At 35.4% G+C, this 21570-nt stretch overlaps 2 protein-coding genes across 2 annotated transcripts in view; one reads left to right on the top strand and one right to left on the bottom strand.

Moving 5' to 3' along the window:
• Window positions 1-6591: 6591 nt before the first annotated feature.
• LOC110020839 (probable LRR receptor-like serine/threonine-protein kinase At2g16250) lies at window positions 6592-10620 on the bottom strand. The gene is made up of 3 exons (XM_020719103.1): window positions 8607-10620; window positions 8143-8271; window positions 6592-7492 (listed from the first exon to the last, which is right to left on the bottom strand). Exons 1-3 carry the CDS (start codon window positions 10250-10252, stop codon window positions 6883-6885), a joined length of 2385 nt encoding a protein of 794 aa, XP_020574762.1. The 5' UTR covers window positions 10253-10620; the 3' UTR covers window positions 6592-6882.
• Window positions 10621-19439: 8819 nt separating this feature from the next.
• The window catches only part of LOC110024732 (probable protein S-acyltransferase 23), a 25859-nt gene continuing 23728 nt past the window's right edge, over window positions 19440-21570 (top strand). Inside the window, exons 1-3 of the mRNA XM_020724868.1 lie at window positions 19440-19768; window positions 19848-19988; window positions 21382-21494. Of these exons, the coding sequence (XP_020580527.1) occupies window positions 19505-19768; window positions 19848-19988; window positions 21382-21494 (518 nt within the window). The 5' untranslated portion in view covers window positions 19440-19504. The remainder of the gene's footprint in view (window positions 19769-19847; window positions 19989-21381; window positions 21495-21570) is intronic.

Genomic DNA, 21570 nt, shown 5'->3' with positions numbered 1-21570 from the left:
TTGGTTTTAGGAATCCTTAATTTTATTTTGATTGGGCGTCGGTTGATATTTTGGAAAACATTTATCATATAAAAGCATCAGTCTTTAAAGACTTCATTGTATGATCTGTACAGTACTCTCGTTGCTAATCTCAATGAAGGTCTTACAATTTTTCTCCGTGAAACATGTAGTAGGACTTTATGATGGCCTTTGAATAGAATTGAAGCTTTTTTAACTTGCTAACTTCTTCAAATCTAGCACAAATATTATAGCACTTAAGGAAAGAAAACCATAGTGCCTGGGTTAAAGCACCATAGTGCCTGTGCTTGTAAATATGAGTGAGAATTATGGGAATACATAATAATGGGTGCTATTTATGTAGATTTCCCTAAGTTTTTATAAATTAATACGTTTTAATGCATGGGTTAAAGCACCATTTTGCCTAGTGTTGTTCCAGCTGGTTCACATCCACATTTTCTCGTTTCAATAAGTAGATCAAGAGTTTCTTTTTGTTGAGAAATTAAAAAAAAAGTCATTTTTACTTCATGCAATCTCCATTCCAAGGAAATAACTTTCAAAGCACATAGGTCTTTTAATTCAAAATCCCTTTTTAGCTTTCTTTGTAAGTTAAAGTGATATTCTGTTACTTTCATGAAGTTAATAAGAGTGGTGTTAGATGCAGGTGGCCAAAGAACTCTGTTGCAAAAATTGTATTCACAATTTGGTATGTTGAGTTTTTTTTTATTCACTCTAGTTTTTGACTGATTAACGCTTTTTATAATAATTGTAGGACAATGAGCTCGAGATATTCAGGGAAGTTAGGGCAAATGATGTGTCGATGTAGGCTACCGTCATTACTTTTCACATCACGACAGACACGTAGTCCCGGACGACAATTTTGCAGGTGTCCGCGGTGGGGACAAGAACGGGACGACTGCAAATTCTTCAGGTGGGCCGACAGTGGAACTATTTCTACGTGCTCCCAATTGGACACAACTGCTAGGAGTTCAATAGTGCCACAACGGGAGAACGCCACATGTGGTTCGAGTTCTTCCGTTTCTACAATATCGCAGTCGAACATGTTTGCTCAGGTTTCTGGAGTGTTAGATGCAGGTGGCATAGGTCGTGATATGCTGCTACATTATAAAGTTAACATTATCATATTTCTACTTGCCATTTTAACATGTTATTTTTTCTTTTTTATTTGCACTTATTATACTTTGTAGTAGTATGTGCAGGTGCGTTTGACTTTTGTATGTGTAACATATTCGTTTGATGTAATCAGATATGTATTAGTTATATGAATATAAATCAATTTTTTGGTATTTTCTTGTCTGAACAGTGATATTTAATTTTGTTGAGAAAAGAACAGATTCTGCTGCACAGATTATTCATTTAATAAAAAAAATTCCAAATAAGTTGTTTATAAAACGCACTAACCAAACAACTAAACTGCTTATTCAGAACAGGGGCATAATGATCAATTTTTCACAATCAGCTGTTTTCCATAAGCGCCAACCAAACAGCCAGACAGTTTATCCGGATCAGCTGCTCATCAGCAGATTATCAGGATAAATTGCTTATCAGCAGAAGTTGAATAAGCTGCAGCTACCCCAAACAGACCCTTTGTCAACGACGTTTAAATTCAGGTAGCTGGGAAAGGGAAATGGCGTAAAACAATAAGAGGAAAAGCCATTGAGATAATTCTGAATTGCTATGTCTTTTATAAACTTTACGTATATATTGCCTACGGAGTATTATTGGGAAAAGTTGTTTTGGCGAGAGTTGTAGATGTCATAGGTAAGAGGAAAAGCCATAGAGATAATTCTCAGCTACTCTTTGCTGCTAAGAATTGCTGGTTGTTATGATCCCCCCGAAAAACGAATTGTCCCCTACTCGGAGAGTTAGTTTGTCTAGAAGCATGTTGAATCGGGCGTAGGGAGAGACTTGATGAAGATGTCAGCCGGTCGTTTGGTGGTGGGGATGCAGGCGAAGTCGAGTTCTCGAGACTAGATCTTCTCCCTGATGAAGTGTCAGTCCATCACAATATATTTGGTGCGAGCGTGAAATACTGTATTACGAGTAAGAGCAAGCATAGAGGTATTGTTTCAGAGTGTGATAGTTGACAAAGACGAAGACATGAAATTCTCGTAGAAGTCGGCAAAATAACTTCATTAGCTACTATTGAGAGAGGATGATATTCAGCTTCGATTGATGGATGGGCCACAATGGGTGCTTCCTTTGCCTATTGTGAGATGAGATTTTTGTCGAGGAAGGAGCAATGACCAGTAACCTACCGTCAATCAGTTGGATTACTTGCCCAACTGGAGTCAGAATAGCTTCGAAGAAGAAGATGGATCTGGTTGGAGGAACATGCTAAAATTCAACGTACATTTGATGTATCATAGAAGTCTTTTGCGTTGTTGAAAGTGGTGGCTGTTGGGGGCATGAAAGAGTTGCGATAGTTTGTTCACTGCATAAAAATATCAAGTCATGTGATCCTGAGATATTGAATAGAGCTAACTAGTTGGCGAAAGAAGTGCGAGTTTACAAATGGTTGTTGAAGCTTGAGAGAGGTATGCGATAAAGTAGAGATAAGATTGGGTCTTGGCTTACGATCAGCCATACCTACGGTGATGAGTAAGTCAGAGGTTTAGAGAGCTTGGGAGAGAAAGAAATGTGGATACCTAAGAAGGTAGAGACGTTGTCGAGGGACTTCATGTGAAATTGTTGTTGCAAGTCATCCATGAAGTTGTGAATTTTGGTGGTGTTGTTATAGGCGAATAAGATGTTGTTGACATACAATAATAGGTAGATTGAGGTAGATTGGTGGTGGTAGAGAAATAAGGGTGGATCCACTAGCTGCGTTGGAGTTTGAAATGTAAGACGTGGCTGGTAAATGTGTCGATCCATTGGCAAGGTCCTTCTTGAGAAGACAAATGTGATGAGTTCGTGGGGGTCGAGCTGTCCGGGTGGTTGGCACATGTATATGGCTTTGTTGAGTTCGCCATGGAAAAATGCATTGGCGATGCCTATTTGTAAAACTGGTGGTGGAGGGAGATGATAAAGAAGAGACGAGTGTGGGGAGATTGGCGACTAAACTAAATGTCTCAGTGTAACAGATGTCATATTGTTGTTGGAAACCAAAATCAATAAGTCATACTTTGTATTGGTGATGGTTCTGTCGGCATTGTGTTTGATTTTTTATGTCTACTGGCTGTCGAGAATAGGTTGATTGGGTGGAAGAGGGAGGAGAGTCCATGTGCTTTTTGAGTGCAGCTAGTTCCTCGTGCATTGCTGTTCTCCAAAAGGAATGTTGGTAGTTTCTTTAAGATTAAAAATACATTTCGGTTAGAGGGAGCTTGGTTTAGCTCAAGTTACCATAGGATAGGATGCATGTGGTGGTGATGGGGCAACCAGTGAGGAGTGTTGGGATTGTTCAAGTTGGGTTGCAGAGTGTTGGTTTGGACTGGATGTAGTAGGGATATCATATGATGCATGAGTGGAATAAGGGGTTGATCGAGGTTGTGATTGAGTTGGGGTTAGTGAAAATGAAGTAGGGAGTGTGAAAAGTGGTGAGTAAATTGAGAGTGGTTGGAGATGTAATTGTTGGAGGTTGAGTTGTTTATATGGAAATGATGTTTCATGGAAACGAACATGGGGAGAGATGAATCACCGTTCACTTTTGGGGTGTGGACATTTTTATCTTTTGGAGTGGTTAGGATATCCTAGGAACATACATTGGGTGGATTTTGAATCAATTTTGTTGTAGAGTTGTGGAGGTATCTAGGGAAAGCACACACATGCGTCGGAGTCCAAGCACTAGACCTGATCAGAGGAGGTGGCCACAATTAGCATTATACGATTGGGGACTTTGGGTTGGTACTTGAGATTTAGGCGATGCCCGCATTGTGGTGTGACATGGACATGTTTGTTGCAAATTTGGCATTTGGTCGAGTTGTTGTTTTGTGCGATTTTTGTGATGTATCTTACAAGCGCCAAGAGGTGTTTTGCCTGCCTCATCCATGAAAATTGCTGCAACCTCATCCTCATTGTGTGCATAGGGCTTAGTGATTGTTCGGTAGCTGAAGATTGACTGAGTTGTAATTGGAGATGTTTATCTCTTTACTATGAAGCAGTGAGTTCATGTCTTCTAAATTGAGTGGGGTTAGGTGGTTCGAATGACGATTTTAAAGGCCTGATATGCTGGAGGAACCTCCTTGAGTGTGTAGAAAATAATTTCTTTAGCATCGACTGAAGATCTGTATGCAAAATTGTTGTCTACCAGCACTTTGATTTGTGTTAGGTATTGCGTCAAGGTTTGATTTCTCATAGATTCGTTGTGTAATTCATTTTTAACCTGAATTACTCGATATCTATTCATATGTTGAAGGTACTTCTCCATTTGCTCCCAGATTTCATGACAGCTCTAGAGATTGAGCACATAGGATAGGAAGGTACTGAAAAAGGTCAAAAGTATAGTGATGATGAGGTTTTGATCTTTTAGGATCCAAGTGTGAGCATGAGATTGGTACTTAATGTGTTGGTAGCATTTGCAACAAGTTTTAGGATGGTTCTGTTGATGATCCCGATGAATCCATTTGCCTTGATGATGTAATTATCAAATGAAAGGGAGATGGTTATCACCAATTTGATGTTGGAGATGAGAAACTTGAGAGAGGGAGGTATGATATATTCCTCTATTTTGAGCAAGGCGAGGGCCTCATTAAGATCTTAGGAGTTGGAATCTTTCCTGGGAGTTTTGAGCTATTATGTAAAATACCTATGTTAAATTCAGTTAGTATGGAAAGGGAAATGTCGTAAAACAACAAAAAGAAAAGTCATAGAGATAATTCTAAATTGTGATGTCTTGAATAAACAATGATTTCGTATATAGAGTAGGTATTATTTTAGAGAAAAGTTGTTATAGGCGTAAAACAATAAATTATCGAAAGGGCGGGTGATGATGAGCCCTGTAGCCGTCAATGGTGGAGAGATGCTCTTTGCTGCAGAGAATCGTTGGTTGTTATGAATCAAGGCCTCATTTTGGAAACTTACTAGGAAGATGCACTTATATACTGTGGCATTTTTGTTGCAATATGTAGTTTTTTTTTTTATGAATATATATTAGCTAAAAATAATGGTAGTTGTCAGACTTTTTCAAAAGACAAAAATGTATGTATTACACAAAATAATTAACAAAATATTCATATTTTTCTCGATTTTTTATACATGGTTTTGATTTTGTAGACTGCCCCAAATGGACAAATCTTTGAAGGGTTTACTCTTTCTTTGCTTAATATGAGATGAATTAAACTTTGAAGGAAAGCTTCTTTGTTTGATCTTTTGTGTTTTGCATTATTTTGATAGTCAGATTGCCATTTGTTTTGTTGTTGGTTTTATGTTTTTATATTTATTAAACCCTTGTAGCGATAAATCCTTATGTCTAAAAATCACTTTGCTTGGATGATGAGAATATAAAATTGAGTATTTATTATATTAGATTAATAAAAATTATTAATTAATTCATTTTTTTTTTCTTTTCGAACAAGTCAACATTCAAACCCAACACAATGGGATTTTTTATTTTGTTATCAACCAATATGCTACACACTCAAGTCTAAATTAGAAGCAAATTATCAATGAATTAATGATACATTGCATCTATAAATAACTACCATTTGGAGACATTGGGATGAAGGGAAAGAATGAGCAAAACCATTCTTATGTTTGTGTTCCCTTCTCTTTATATCTTTTTATTGGATGTATGAAATTGTTGACGAACTCAAATACATAATTTACAGAATTGTACAACATTCTCAAACTAATCTTAAATAATTTTCAGGCAAACATATACAACTAAGTTCTGCACAACGTATTTCCTTTCTCTTTTTCTTCATGATACACCAAATATGTCAAGCCTAAAACATAAAATTATAACGTAATTTACATACATACCACACAATTCCTATGTATTTAGGTAATTTACATACATACCACACATTACACAATTCCTATGTATTTATAATCTATAATATCACATTCAGATTTGCATACATAACATTCATTTATAATATCACATTCAGATTTGCATACATAACATTCAAATCTTTAACATCTTATCAACTATATCATCATCATCGTCATCTTTTGACATTGAGAAGTTGCAAGTATGAAATATTAAACTTGGAATGAAATATACATAAATTGAATGATGATACAAAAATTTCTCAAATATTTATGGTTAGAAAAAATTATTTCATACGGTAACCTCACACAGCGTTGTCTGTAGTCAATCAATAAAATGCAGCCTCTCACTTAAATGAAAATGGGGCCCACTTTAAAATTTTAATTTTTTTAAAAAAAGATGTTTATTAAGTGGCATAAAATAATTTCAGTCAATCAATAAAATGCAACATCTCCCTTAAAAGTTGTATGAAAATGGGGCCCACTTTAAAATTTTAATTTAAAAAAAAAAAAGATGTTTATTAAGTGGCATAAAATAATTTAGGGGCATAGGTAGCAAATAAACCCTCTATGATTAGAGATGGCACCAATCAATAGGACAAGCCCACACTGATTAAAATCAGCACACAAATAGGGCGCCTGCAAGGAATTTTCATTAAAAAAACAGTAAAAAGTGACATTTACATATATACCAGTCAAATGTCTATGTAGTTGCATATGTAAAACTTAAACTCTCCGATTTACATTTCTACCACCCAAATTTTTCGTATCACGAAAAAATACCACGATTTCAACTAAAAAGAATTGAAATGCACCTTTTTCATTCGTAGGTTAGGGGGTATGTATGTACAAATTAAATTGAAGGTGTTAGATATGTAAATACATAAAAATTGAGTCCTGTTTATGTAAATTTTTGGAATAAAAAACAATTCGACCCTAATCTTCCTCCACGTCATCTGGCTCGGGGAAAATCTCCCTCGGCGGCGCCTGTCTCCGACGAGAAGACGAAAATTCGCCGCCGCTTGCCGGCGATCTCAACGGACCCGACTGTCTCAAACTCCTCCCATGCCTCCCCGTCCCCGATCCCGACGGAATCTCTCTCGAAGTCCGCCTCCAACTCCCAAACAAAGCCCCATTCCATAAACCCCCCGACGAAGAACTCCGTAACCCTAATGAATCCGAATTGCTGTCCTCTCTAACCACAGTCAACGGATTCTCGAGCGCTCTGCGAATATATTTCATGGCCGGCCGCTTCGAAGGCTTCGGATTCAGACAAGATCTCGCTACGATCGACATAGCCCAAGCCTCCTCCAACAGGTCTTCGTTGATTATGAGTGAGGGATCTATTATTTTTGTGATGAGCTCTTTCTCGTTCATGTCGATGTACTGTATAGTGTTTTCGAGCCATTCATTGGTTGAAACGCCAGTAGAGGCGCTGATGCCCAGCTTGCCTGTGACCAGCTCAAGCAGAACTTTGCCAAAGCAGTAGACATCGTAAGCGCATGAGGCTGATGGAGCACCAGGAGCAATTTGCTCTGATAAAGTCCTGTAAGTCATGTAGAAGATAGAATTGTTGTTCAGTAAGTTAAACATCAATACTGTGAAAGGTAATTGAAACATTATTTTCAGGAAAAAAATATAAGGTTAGATCTGCAAAATGCTAGAATTCACAAAACAGAATAGAAAGATGAGGAGGAGAACAATAAGAATAAGGGAAATTTACATACTTAGCACGCAAAGATTATGTCTTTGTATATCTCCCATGTAAACTTTCATATTTATATAGCAATTTGATGTTTTAATCTATGCATGAAAATATGTATTTCACTTTTAAAAAGTGATGAAAATGCTATTTTTTGTGTGGGTAAAGTTTAGGCTGGAGATGCTTAAATACATAAGAAATGTGAGCTAACATGGGAAAATGAGAAATTGAAAGGAGAAGGAGAAATTTGCATGCATAGCACAAATTTTTTATGTATTTACATATCCAACACAAACTTTTATATTTACATTTATTTATAGTCATAAACCTATGAATGCAAAAGGCTTATTTCACTTATAAAAAACTAAGTAAGAGGGATTTTTTTTTTTTTTTGGGTGAAATTAAAGAGTTGAGTTCTTCAAATGCAAATATGAAAGTTTAGTTGTTAGATATTTAAAATACATAAGAAAAGTTTGGTTGGAATGACAACTTACTGTGAAAGCCGAAAGAATCTTGATATGACATTTGGATGGCCTTCTCCTTCCTGAGCACATACACTGCCCAAGCTTCCCAGCCGCACATCAAACTTATCATCAAGAAGGATACTACTTGCTTGGATATCTCTGCATTCCAAATAATAAAAAGGGTTAGTAAATTGCTAGATGGATTTCTCACTTTAACAAAAATTTTATGAAAAATGGCTGCCAAATAATCCGTTTTGGGAGTATTAGAATATCATGAATATTTAAGTTCCAAATAATGAAGAACACATTGAAAGCTGCAATTTTGAAAGAAAAGTGCGCCTAATATTGAAGAAAGAATGCTAAACTATAATCATTTAACCTTAAAAAACATAAAATTTGCAGAAACAGCCATCATTAACATGTGGTAGGATTCAAGGACAGAAAAGAAACAGCAAAATTTTCAACTTAAAATTGTTACAAAAATCAAAATTTACCTATGAACCAACGGCGGCGTGAAGTCATAATGCAGATGACAGAGCGCTTCAGCCACACCAATCGCAATCTTCAGTCTCGTTATCCAATCCAATGATTGCAACCATTCTTCTTCCAGCGCAGCCTTTTTGTAAAGCGCGGAAGCCAAGTCTCGATTAGGCATTTGTTTATAAACAAGGAACTTCTCATCCTCTTTCTGCAGACTGTGCCCCAAAAGAGTAATCAATCTGTCGTGCGAAGTTCGGCCAAACAAATCCAATTCAACCAAGTAATCTTCCTCCCTCGCACTGTTCAAGTCGATCCTTTTCACAACCACTAGACTCCCATCTTCCAAAACTCCATGGTAGAGATCGCCTGAATGGCCTTGCTTAATTAGGTTCTCTTCGCCGAAACCGGAGGTTGCGAGGGCCAATTGATCGTACGTGAAGTTCTCTCCTGTAGAAGGCTGAGGTGGAGCTCCGGCAGGAGGAGAAGTAGCGACAACAGTCGCCGCATTCATCTCCTGCCGAGCTGAGTGAACTCTACATTTCATTACAAACAGCAGAATTAAAGCCGCAATGAATATTAGGAGAACAGCTCCGCACACAACTGGTATCAGAATATATTTCCATGTTTTATTGCTCTTAGGTGAATTAAAGCTGGGACTTGGAGCAGGAGCTGCACTGGAATTCACTGTTCCAGAAAAAGTGAGCCCTTTGGCCTTATAGAACTGCTCACACTCAGCTGTGCTTCTCTGGCTTGAATCGTTCAGAAAGCAATTCGAAGCAAAAGAGAATTTTTTACTATTTTTATCAAGGGGCACAGAACCTTCAAAGTAATTATTTGATACATCCACAAAATTGAATCTTGATGACAGGATTGAAAACTCAGAAGAGATTGAACCATACAAAAGATTATGCGACAGATCAAATGCAATTCCATTGTGACTAAAATTTGCCAAAGAGAGATCTGGCAGATTCCCCGTGAAATCATTGTAGGAGACATCAAGAAACTTCAGCTCGGGCAAAGAGAAAACAGAACCAGGAATCAAACCGGAGAAGTTGTTCCGGGTCAATGTAATTGATTCCAGCTTCGAAAGGCTAGAGAAAAGTTCGCCCTCTAGAGAGCCAGTTAGCAAATTGCTCCCAAAGTTGAGATTTTTCAGGTTTTCCAAGTTCTTCAAGTTATCAGGCAAAGATCCGGTCAGTAAATTAGAACTCAAATCCAGCGAAACTAATAGAGAGAGGTTTCCGAGAGATGAGGGTATTTCACCGGAGATAGACGCGTGGCTGAGGTCAACGACGGCCAGTTTGGGGTTCAATAGACCGAACCAGACCGGAATTGGGCCGGGGAGCGCAAAACCGGTGGCGTTGAAGGAGGTGAGAAAGGTGAGATTTTTAAGCCCCTCGACGGCAAATCTTGGGCTCAGGCGACCAAGCCGGGTTCGACGGAGACCGTGGAGGTTGAGGAAGATGACACGACCCGCGGCATCGCAGCCGACGCCTGTCCACCTTGAGCAAGGGTCGGCACCACGTGGCCAGTCGCGTGCGCGGAGGGAGAGAGAGGCGCGGAGACTGAAGAGCGCGGTGAGATCGGTGGAGGAGATAGCTTGGCTTGTGGTGAAGGAGGGGAAGGCAGTAAGAGCTAGAAGAATGACGAGGAGAGACATGGCGGTGCTCAGCAGTGGTCCAACTCAGCGCCGCCGTGGTGGACGGGTCTCCCACATTGCAGGAGGCCAAGTTAATTGATTTGCAGGGTGAAAAATGAATCAGTCTTCATTCTTCACTTTCAGCGGGCGAGACAGAGAGAGAGAGAGAGGGAGAGATTGGGGAGAGGTTGGTTTTAATGAGGCAACGAGAGTCCAAACCGCTGAGAAGGAGAGAGCTGGGATTTATGAGATTACATGACGGAGAATTAAAAAATAAAAAGAGTGTATTTTCACGAGGGGACTCGCCGGCAATGGATGGCCGGATATAATGGAGGAGGAAGAACTGAGGTGGTGGAGTTCAAATCAGCTCGCGCAGGAGAGAGAGACATTTGGACACCACCGGTTCGCACCAAGTGCACGTAATTAAAAACTAGTTATAACATGTTGAAATTGTAAAATTAATATTAAAAAATTCTATGTATATCCAAAAAGTTCAATCTGAATTTTAATTATATTTATTTTAGTCTATAATAATAATAATAATAAAATTAAATATATATGAGAGAAAATTAAATTTAAATGACTTGAAATGTAGAATATTTTGTTGAGATTATTTATGTGAATAAGTGGTCAACAACCAGTTTCATTTTTTAAATTATAAGTTTGAATCTCAATTTAAATTTTAAAACTATTTATTTTAATACATAATCATAATGAATTAAAACATAAATGAGAAAAAATAACATATGAAATTAAATAACTTGAATATGGAATTAATATTTTAAGTTAAAAAGTATTTGTTTTTGCTGCTACCTATTTGAAAATAAAAATTGCAAATAAAGGATTATAGGAGTTATGGAAAATATAATCAATAAAAAGACAAATAAGAAAATTAAAACTAAATCTATATTTAAAATGGAATTAATTATTATATTTTTATTTTCTCTTTCGTGCATTATCTATGTATAAGGCCATTTGATGACTTTCTCGAATTGGTCATGATGACTTTATCGAATTGTTGCATTTGTAGAGATAGATTTGAATTGCCTTTTTTGAGGAACAACGAAAAGAGTTGGATCAGTCGCTTTGACGTGTGAGCTCAATTCAATCATTCAACATGTGAGTTCGATTCAGTCACTTCTGCAAAAATGACTTAATTCAAAGACTCTGACAGGTGGACTCGATTCTGCCACTTTGATATGTGAACTCGACTCAATCATGTAAAAATTAACTATAATTTTACATATATTGTTATTGTTGTATATGAATATTTGTGCATACAATAAGGAAGATATGTACAAACATAAGAATGCCCCTGTAAATAAATGATGGCAGCAAAGGTACAATGACGTGCAAAACAATTAAATGTGTTTCGAAAAGAAAAAAATTAAAAATTAACGTGCAAATCAAACTGACTTCTAATTATATATCACATGGAAGCACGCCATTTAATATTGTTTTTGAAGAAAAGGGAGCATTTACATACATAGCTCCCAATTCCTATGTATTTACATAGAAAACATCTATGCTTTTCTTTTTACATTTATACCTCACACATCCTCATTTTAACTTTTAAAAAATGGAATACACTTTTTCATATACAAATAAGATGTTGTAAATGAAAAAATTGAAATATATAGATAAAATATATAGTTACAAGAAAGAAGAAGAAGAGTGGTTTGTATGCAAATCTTCATTTTTTAGAGTAGATCTTATTCAATCATCAGTCCTAAGCTATTGATAGTTCTCTTCAAGTAAAAAATTTGCCTAAGGTGCTCATCTAGCGATTAGAAAATTTTTATCCTTAGAACTTGTCATAGGAATTGGTCAAGATTAAACACCGGACGCAAATTTAAGTCAAGTATCCTCAAGAAATAAAAGCTCCTCCCGCTGGCTGTCCACCTTTCCTGATTGAGAGATGAATGGCTAAAGCGTTATGAGCACTCGGAACCTAATAATTGATTTGTCTCGTTGGATTCGGACATTTATAACTTTTTTTTCTTGGCAACATCATTTGTACGGACAAATGTGCAAGATTCATAATACTATTTATCCCAAGCTGCTTATGATGAATTCCAGTACTGCAATTGGCGAAATGAGCAAAACTTTAGATAAGTCAGGTTATTCGGCCATTCAAATGAGCACAAAAAGAACATGACGGGTTAGGTCACTATTTTCTTGGGGTTATATAGCGAAATGTATAGATCTTCTAGCGTCCTTGATTTGTGGCTCACCTAAAATATAAATGAATATATCTTAAGCTGGAGTGGATTTCTTATATATATATATATATATATAATTTTAATTGCTGACCAAAACTCATTTATATAAGTACATCAATAGCGAAAAAAGTGTGCATAAAATTATGAATGAAAAAGTCAAATAATAGTTATTTTTTTTGTGTAATCTTGGAGTGATATTGTATGCACAAATAATTTTATACAAAAAGAATTTACTTATTTTTTTGGCGTGTCGAAGTGGCTGAATCGAGCCCACCTACTGAAGAGGTTGTATTCATTATTCTCGAAAAAAATAACCTGATCCACTTGTGTGTTGTCATCTATCGGAGAAGGACATCATAATTAATAAGGATAACTATCTAATTATCAATAAAAGTGTCGCTCAACATTTAGTGCTCAGTCCTTTCACCCGGACAACAGAGATGAGCGTTGTATAAGCACTACCCTTATCGTTGTCTTTCATCAAAACACTGGGGAAAGACACTGTACAATGTGAACTATGTTTCATTTATTGTTTTATTGTATTTCTCCCTTGTATATAAAAAGGGAAGAGAAAAGAAGATTCAAGAAGTTCATTTTCCAAGAGAAATTTCCTCCTCTTTCTCTCTCCCTCTCTCCTCTCTCTCCTATTTAAAACGAGGTCATTTTCAAAGAGAAATTTATCCCTCTCCTCTCTCCCTCTCTCCTCTCTCTCCCTCTCTCCTCTCTCTCCTATTTAAAATATTATAATTTAGGAAATCACAAAAGTATCATACTCTTAGGACTCAATGGAAATAATAACTCAATATAGTCCATCGGATAATTTAGGAAACCACAAAAGTATCATACTCTTAGGGCTCAATGGAAATAATAACTCAATATAGTCCATCGGATTCCCTCTCAGAACTCACATTTCTCTATATCTCTTTGTGGATACAAAATCTTTATCGGGTTGTATGCACTCATGAACAATACAAAACCCTATGTCTCAAAAGAATTCAACATATACACATAATAATATGAATTTTAGATGTTAAAAGAGTTGTAAATGAATAAATTTACTCAATGAACTTAGCTTTACTAATACTTAATTAAGCTTGTTCGTATTAGTAAATAAAAAAATTTTAGCATTTTTAAAATTTCCAAGGTTAAATAATCCAAAATTTAATATGCTTCAACTCATTTAATTATGCTCAAGATCAAACTCTTTTATTGTTGAACAACATACTATAGGCCTCATATTAAATTTGATGATTGCTTCTAAATATATTATTTTAAAAAAATTTGATAATTTAGGCTTGTTTAATTGTATATTTCATAACAACATATTATAATTTATACAATTCATTTTTATTTCATTATTTCAATGAAATAATTTGTTAAAACATATTTTTATTATTTTGTTGCAACAAAACTAACTTGCAATTTAATATTATTCTATTTAATTGCTGTAAACTATTTAGAAACTTGATTGTTCCCAAAAAAGTTATCTTAATCAAGCATAAATCATGATGCACATTAGGACCGAGAGCTTCAAATATTTAATTATCAATATTCCAATTCAATTGAAGTGTCTCAGTAGGAAGGATCATATGACATCAAACACCGTTTAGTTCAAGTCTGAGTGAGCCTACATCAAGCACTTAAAGTATAGACCTGAAGAAGAAGTTCAAATATAGCTTCATGCTATTGAGTATTTTTTAGCTCTACTGCTGCCAGACCATTGTCTTCGAGTCACTGCCGCCACCAAACCACCCTACTCAACGACGTCGTCATCGGACCACAACTGCTTGATCATTGCTGTCGTAGGCCCTTGCAATCCAACCAATATCGTCAACATTGTCAAACCACTGACTTTGGCCACCAAAGTCGTGTCGAACCATTGATATTCAACGAACGTTGAGCCATCATTACGGTCGTTAAGTTGCTGCCACCCAACCACCTCTTTGTGGTGGTCATCACTGGGTAACCGCTAGCTAATGGTTGTCAATATTACTATCAAACCAAGGTTACCTGATAGCTGTCATCATTACTATCAGACCACCGTTGCCCAATAGCTGCCATCATTATAGTCGGACCGTCACTGTCTGTCCACAATTTTTCACTCAGTTGTTCCTACTTTAACCCATCATCCTTTAACGTTGTCTGCCCACCATCGCTAGGCTGCAATCGCTGCCATCTCTGAACCATCGACGTCATGTTAAAACACTGACGTTCAATCAATGCCGAGCTACAACTACCACCATCAGTTTGTTATTATCAGACCATCAACATAGTGCCAAACCACCGTCGTCAAGCTACCCTTGCCACCAGTCAGATGCCAAGCCACCACGGATGTTGCCATTCCTTCATGGCATGACGACTATTGTTGCAACTATCAGACCATCGATGCTTAGCCTCCTTTGCCGCATTGCTTCCATTGTCACCTCCACCCAATCTCGGACTGTCACCGCCACCGGACTGCCTCTACCATCGTTGTCGAACCACAGTCGTCTGACCACCACCGTCATAGTTAGACCATTACCGTCTAACCGTCGTCGCCGCTACCACTGTCAAACCACCGCTGTCACAATCACTGCCACCTTAATCAAGCCACCGCCGACATCGAACTACCACAAATTGGATGTTGCCACTGATACGAACCATTGTCACCAGCCACTGTAGCAAATGATGCTGCCATCAGATTTCTATCATACAACCTCTATCACCGGTCTTTCATCACAATAGTCGGGCCATTGAAATGTCTCCAACATGTTTCGCTACCTCACTAGTGAAATTCAAGTCAGTCGGTGAACCCTGCTTGTGCAATATTGGCCTTAGCTTTCAAGTTTAAACAAAAATCTTATTAAATTATATGCTTATAGTGAAATCATTTCAATTTGGCTAGACCCATGGTTTCTTGTCTTTTAGGTATTTCATGTAAGAACCTATGTTATCTTTTTTGTAAGTTTTTTTTCTTTTACTTGTGTGTGTATCAGATCATCATCTAACACTAAAACATTAATATATATCGTTCCACAAAATTTATCGGCTTTCAACAAAATAATTCAATTTATTTAATTATTTTTTTTAGATTTTCAAATCTATTTATTAATACATTTTATGAAAAATCAGGCAATCATATGATTACTTTGCCTGTTTATTAATTTGTTAAAATACTCGTTCAATTAATATAAACAAATCAATTACAAGCTAAATATAATTTTTTTTTTAAAATAATCAATGTAAATATAACCATGCCAAGTTCAATCTAAGACATACTAAGCTCGATTGAGGCCCGAATACAAGTGACAATTGGTGGAATGCATCTAAATGTCGTTTTTTGTTATTATCTTATTTTTTGTCACTAGGGTTATGATGACTGAGTATGTCATGGATTGCTCTTAACTTAGTCATACAACAAGATGCTCTCCAACTCAAGTTGAGCTCTTACATGAATGCTCATGCTCAATTTATTTAAATATTTTAGTAATTATACTTATTTTGTACTTGTTTATTTTAAGAGAACAAATACTTCAACTAGCAAATTAAAATTTTGAATTAATATTTATCTTCTATATAAATTTATTAATAAATAATTTCATAAACCCAAACAAATATGCAATCGAATAAAAATTTAGTTAATGCTCAATTATTTTATATTAAATAAATAAGATAATATATAAGTTAAAAGTAGATTTTTTGCAATCAATTAATATAAACAAGGATTAATAAACTACTTTATTAAAGTAATCAAATAGAAAATAATTTAATTAGATATACACACATTTACAAAAATGAAAGAAATTTTAATTAATTAAATTTTATTTAAATAATATATCATATAACTGTAAATTATACTGTAATTTATATAATAAGTTATTTGTTAAATAACAAATAAATTTATTTATGAACATAAAAAAAACAAGTTGAACTATATGTTTGTATAATCTTTGAGCATTTTAAAATTTTTAATATTGACTTTATATTTTTCTTGTATATTATGTATTTAATACAAAATAATATATCATATGAGAACATATAGAATACATAATAATATATCATATGAGAATCTATAGAATGCTTTTATTTGGAAGCTAAATAATATGTGAAAATGGCTTGAACTATCAGAAATTGACATATTGTCCCTCTCTATCAATTTGCATGATGGACATATTTGAGCATTGATATGGTCAAAGTTCAATTAATTTAATATAGACATGTATCCATCTTTATATGGTTAATTAACTTCCATAAAACAGCTAGTTAGTTAATCATTTATCATTTTTTGAGAGGAAAAATATATAAAAATAAAAGATGAGCATCAATTGTATCTATGGAGTGCATCACATCTCATCAATACGTAAATAAATAAGTATATATTTGTTTTTTTTTTAATTTTAATTGGATGGATCATAATTTTGTTTTTTTAAATACATTTAATAGTTAGAATTGTGATAAAATAAGAATAAAGTCCGAAAATAGTCTCTAGTTATTTATATGGTGTCGTTTCAATACTGGAGTTTATAAAAGTGTCAAAATAATCCTCAATTATTTTAAAATTCAACGCTAATAATCTTCTATGGTGACTATTTAAACCCCAATTTAAAGAGTCTGGGGACTATAATAACACTTTCATACACTCTGGAACCAAAGAGACCCCATATAAATAAACATAGGCTATTTAGACACTCTACTCGATAAAATAATGCCATTAATTTACTAATTTAACGTATATTTTTTTCTTTGGGCGTATACAACCTCCAAATTCTAATGTATTTACATATCTAACAACTAAAATTTATCATATTTAACTTTACTTTTTTACATTTATACCTTCCAAATCTCTCATATTACATCTAAATTAAAGTTTAGTAGTTAAATTTGTAACTATATAAGAATATAGTGGTATATATGTAAATCTTTCTTTATTCTTTTGTGAACAGGCCAAGAGAATAGTGAAAAGCTTGAAGTACTCTCCTTGCTCCATTTTGCTCATAACCTTCTAGTTTGTTTTATATTACAAACTCTTTATTTTTATTTTTATTTTTTTGGTTATTTAAACTGTATTAGCTCCGCTGCTTCAAACTTATCTTCCATATGATGATATAAATATGCAAATAAATTAATATATTTTGTCTTAAGTTTTGGAGGTTGACTTTTGTTAGTCTTCTCTTCCACCTCAAGATATTTCTCTGCAATTTACAATAAAGTCAATTATCTCAACCAGGAACATTTAGGCCAGTTGGACCAAGTAAATGACTGATTTGTGATGAACAAAGCTGCAAGAATGGACCAGCCGACAATGTAATTGATAAAATTGCAAGTCACCCTCACTCATTGTCATGAGAATATACTAAACCAAAGTTGACATGCAATTTGAATTTGAAAATTTAAATAAAAGTTGTAGAAGGTAGGGTTCAAAATGAGAATAAAGAAATATATGTAGATTTAGGTTGAAAATCTTAGTCTTCTATTTTTATCGAAAGATGTTGGATCTTGATATGTCCGTGAATTACACCGTTTGAATTACACCGTTTAAATTAGAGCGTTAAAAATGAGAGAGATAAGGCTTAGTAAAATTCAATAGAAATACAGATTAGAGCGTTAAAAATAAGAGAGATAAGGCTTAGTAAAATTCAATAGAAATACATAAATTTATATCAACAACTTAATCCGAGGTGCAAAATTTACGGGGGGAATTAGTTAAAAAATAATAATAAATCAAATAGGAGGGCAAAATTTAAAGCATATTTTAACCATTAGAGACCTTTAAGCTTGCGATTTCTTATAAAACATGCAACTGCGGCTTAGGAAAATGTCAACGGTCAAATCACCCATAGATTTGACTTGCGAAATGGAGGACCAGCATTGAAATTAAGTAATTTTGATCGAGATGGGAGCCACTGTTTAGATCGTTATAATGATCTCGGCGGCAACTTGCTCGTTTTTAATCAAACGTGTTAAATATATATATATTATTTCTTAGTAAATTACAAATATGATATATTTTAGTGACTTCATCACTTAGAGCAGAGTGACATATCAAAAGAAGAGTACACGACCGAGCTTGAGCAGCTCATGTTTAGGTGTGAGTTAGTGGAGCTCGAGAAGAAGACCATAGCCCGATATCATTGGGATAGAACCATTTTATTGACAACATTGTACATTAACAATCTTGTTGGACATTACAAGATGGTCAATGGTTAGCCTTGAGGTGGAAAGACAACGTAACATTATATGATCCACACCACCATTCATGCAGAGTCCAACTACCAGATCGAACAACATGAGTCGGGCAACATCCGAGAAAAAAACTATTTCAGAGTGGAGAAAAACTGAGACCTCTATTTCTCTCAAGTATTTCCTAGCCAATAAGTATTTTTACCACGATCTTGAGCACATGACATCAGATTGCCCGAACAGGAGAAAGATCTCAATGATTCAAAGCACGAAAAGCTCTAATGTTCTTAAATGAGAAAGAGCAAGACAATTAGAAAGCTGAGATTTATATCTTAAATTAAAATTGGTTGGAAACCTGATTCTGTTTTGGTGCTAATTCTGCTCATTTTGTGGATCCAAATGATAAATTATGGACTGATTTTCTCTATTTTCAGCTTCATGCATTTGAAACACTTCTTTGAGGTTTTCATTGGGATGATTTACGGGCACACCACTTAATTCCTATAGTTTTCCATACTAAAAGTATGTGCATGTCTTAGCTCCAAAAATGTTGAAAGTGATTATGTAAATATTTCTTAAATGGGGCAATTACATACAGGGATGATCCTGAAACCTTGCTATTTACAAATTAGACACCCTCTTACATCTATTTTGTAAATTCTCACTTAAAAATTAAAATTCATGCTAAAATCTCAACTCATGTTTTACATTTTTATCAAACTCTTAATCATTTGATTGTGGGGTTGAGTTAAAAATAGTAATATTTCAGGTTCAATGTTCCCTTAAATGTATGATAAATTCAAGATTGTAATTGCTCGTGTAAAAATCACACGCACATACATATCACCCGCGAAGCGAAAAGCCAGCTTCCTAAAGCCTCTAGTCTTCATTCATGGCGATTGCCGATTCGGAGATCGAGATAATCTCCGACGCCAACTCGAAGCATCACCGAAACGGAAACCTAACTTCTTCGAATCCCGCAGAACCCATCATCGCTGATGTCTACTCTGCATCTGCTTACGGCGATCTTCAGAAGCTACGAGGCTTCGTCGAGAGGGACGGTCACTCTCTTTCCAAGCCCGATGGCAACGGATACTATGCCTTGCAGTGGGCCGCGCTCAACGACTACGCCGATATTGCGCAGTATATAATTGAGGTAACTTTCCACTTCACGGCCCTCGATTAGGGTTTTGTTTGGCTGTATTTGATTAGGGTGTGGTTATGCTTTTCTGAAGCATGGCGGCGATGTCAACGCGGCGGATAACACAAAGCAGACAGCTCTGCACTGGGCGGCGGTTCGGGGTTCCATAGCGGTTTCGGATGTGTTGTTTCAGAGTGGAGTTTGGATAGAGGCTGCGGATGTAAATGGTTACCGGGTAATTTTTGTTTGTTTATTATTTCTTCTTTGATTCTAGCTACCCTGTTGTTTCAGAGTGGAGTTTTGTTTTTTCTTAATAATTACTAACGGATGAAAGGCTTGTTAGTAGAATGCACGTGGTATGTGATATTATTTTCTTTTGGTAGCCTGCGAGATTTGGTTTATATTACATTGCTTAAATCTGCTTTTAGTTTATGCTACCATTTCTTTAATCTGTAACACGAAAAAAAAAATGGTGACTGGAACAATGTTTACTAACCCATTGATTTCTCATCAATTTTTTTGTAGTTATAGTTTAATGCCATAATCTATTATGTATGGTTTATGAGTTTATAATTCTATAGTCCTTTCTTCTTTTCCCTTTCAATTTTTTGCACTTGGAACTTAACATTTAACAGACTTCGTTTCCAGTTGTACTACAGACAAAAAATAGAAATATAGGAATGTTTAACTATGCCATCTTCTTGGATACCAGCCGTCATTGTTAGGCTAACTAAGCTGTCGGGCAGGTGAGGCAGAGTAAAGAAATAAATAATGTTTAATGTTGTTTGATATTTAACTGATTATTAACAGATTGATGTTCTATGAGAAGAATGAATACATGTGCTAACTTTTCCTCTGATTTGAGATCTTTTTATTTTGGTGGCCTCTAACATTTTGCGTTACATTATTATATTTGCTCTGTGCTGATAAGAAATTGGTGAACGGATCTATGTCTTACTAATACTGTAGTTTAATCTCAACTTTTTCTATTCCTTGTTGAATTCTATAAGCTACCACATATGGTTTATCATGTTAGAATTCTACACTTCCTTTTGCTTTTCCTTTCCCATTCCCTAAATTTTGAATTTATTGTTTTCTTTATTTGTCTTAGTTGCACTATGTACACACAAAAGAAAGAAAGACTTGTTTAACCATGTCATGCTTTTGAATATTAGTCAGTTGTAGACCTTATTAGTTTGACTAATCAAGCTGATGGGAGTTGGTGCAGCATTAACTCTTTTAACTTATCCTCTGATTTGAGATTATCCTCTTATACATCCTCTGAGATTTGGATTCCTATTACTGTACTTAACTCTGGAATTTTACCTTTGTTTTGGTAGCATTATATTTTCCATGTAATATGGGTTAAATAACAGTAAAATATGGCAAATGGAGCTATGTTTGCCAATCCACTATGGTTTCGTCTGATTTTCTTAATTTCTTGTTGACTTCTATAAATATATTATGAATAGATAATCAGTTTGGAATTCTATTCTTGCTGAACTGCTTTTACCTTACCATTCTTTACTCTCGGAACTTGCACCTGATTTTAAAGTTCAACATCTGCTGATAAACGTAAGAAAAAACTGTCTTAACTGTGTTTCCCTCCACATGCTCCTTTGCATCAGGCAGTTCATGTTGCAGCTCAATATGGCCAAACAGCTTTTCTAAATCACATTGTTGCAAAACATGGTGCTGACTTTGATGCTCCTGACAATGATGGGAGGAGCCCTCTTCATTGGTATATTTTTTTCTAGAAGACAAAGTTATGTATCCTAGCAACTAGGGCTGTCAAAACGGCTCGTTGTTCATGAACA

Source organism: Phalaenopsis equestris, unplaced genomic scaffold (genome assembly GCF_001263595.1).
Source record: "Phalaenopsis equestris unplaced genomic scaffold, ASM126359v1 Scaffold000002, whole genome shotgun sequence".
Classification (NCBI taxonomy): Eukaryota; Viridiplantae; Streptophyta; class Magnoliopsida; order Asparagales; family Orchidaceae; genus Phalaenopsis; species Phalaenopsis equestris.
This window is presented reverse-complemented; position numbering and strand designations above follow the sequence as displayed.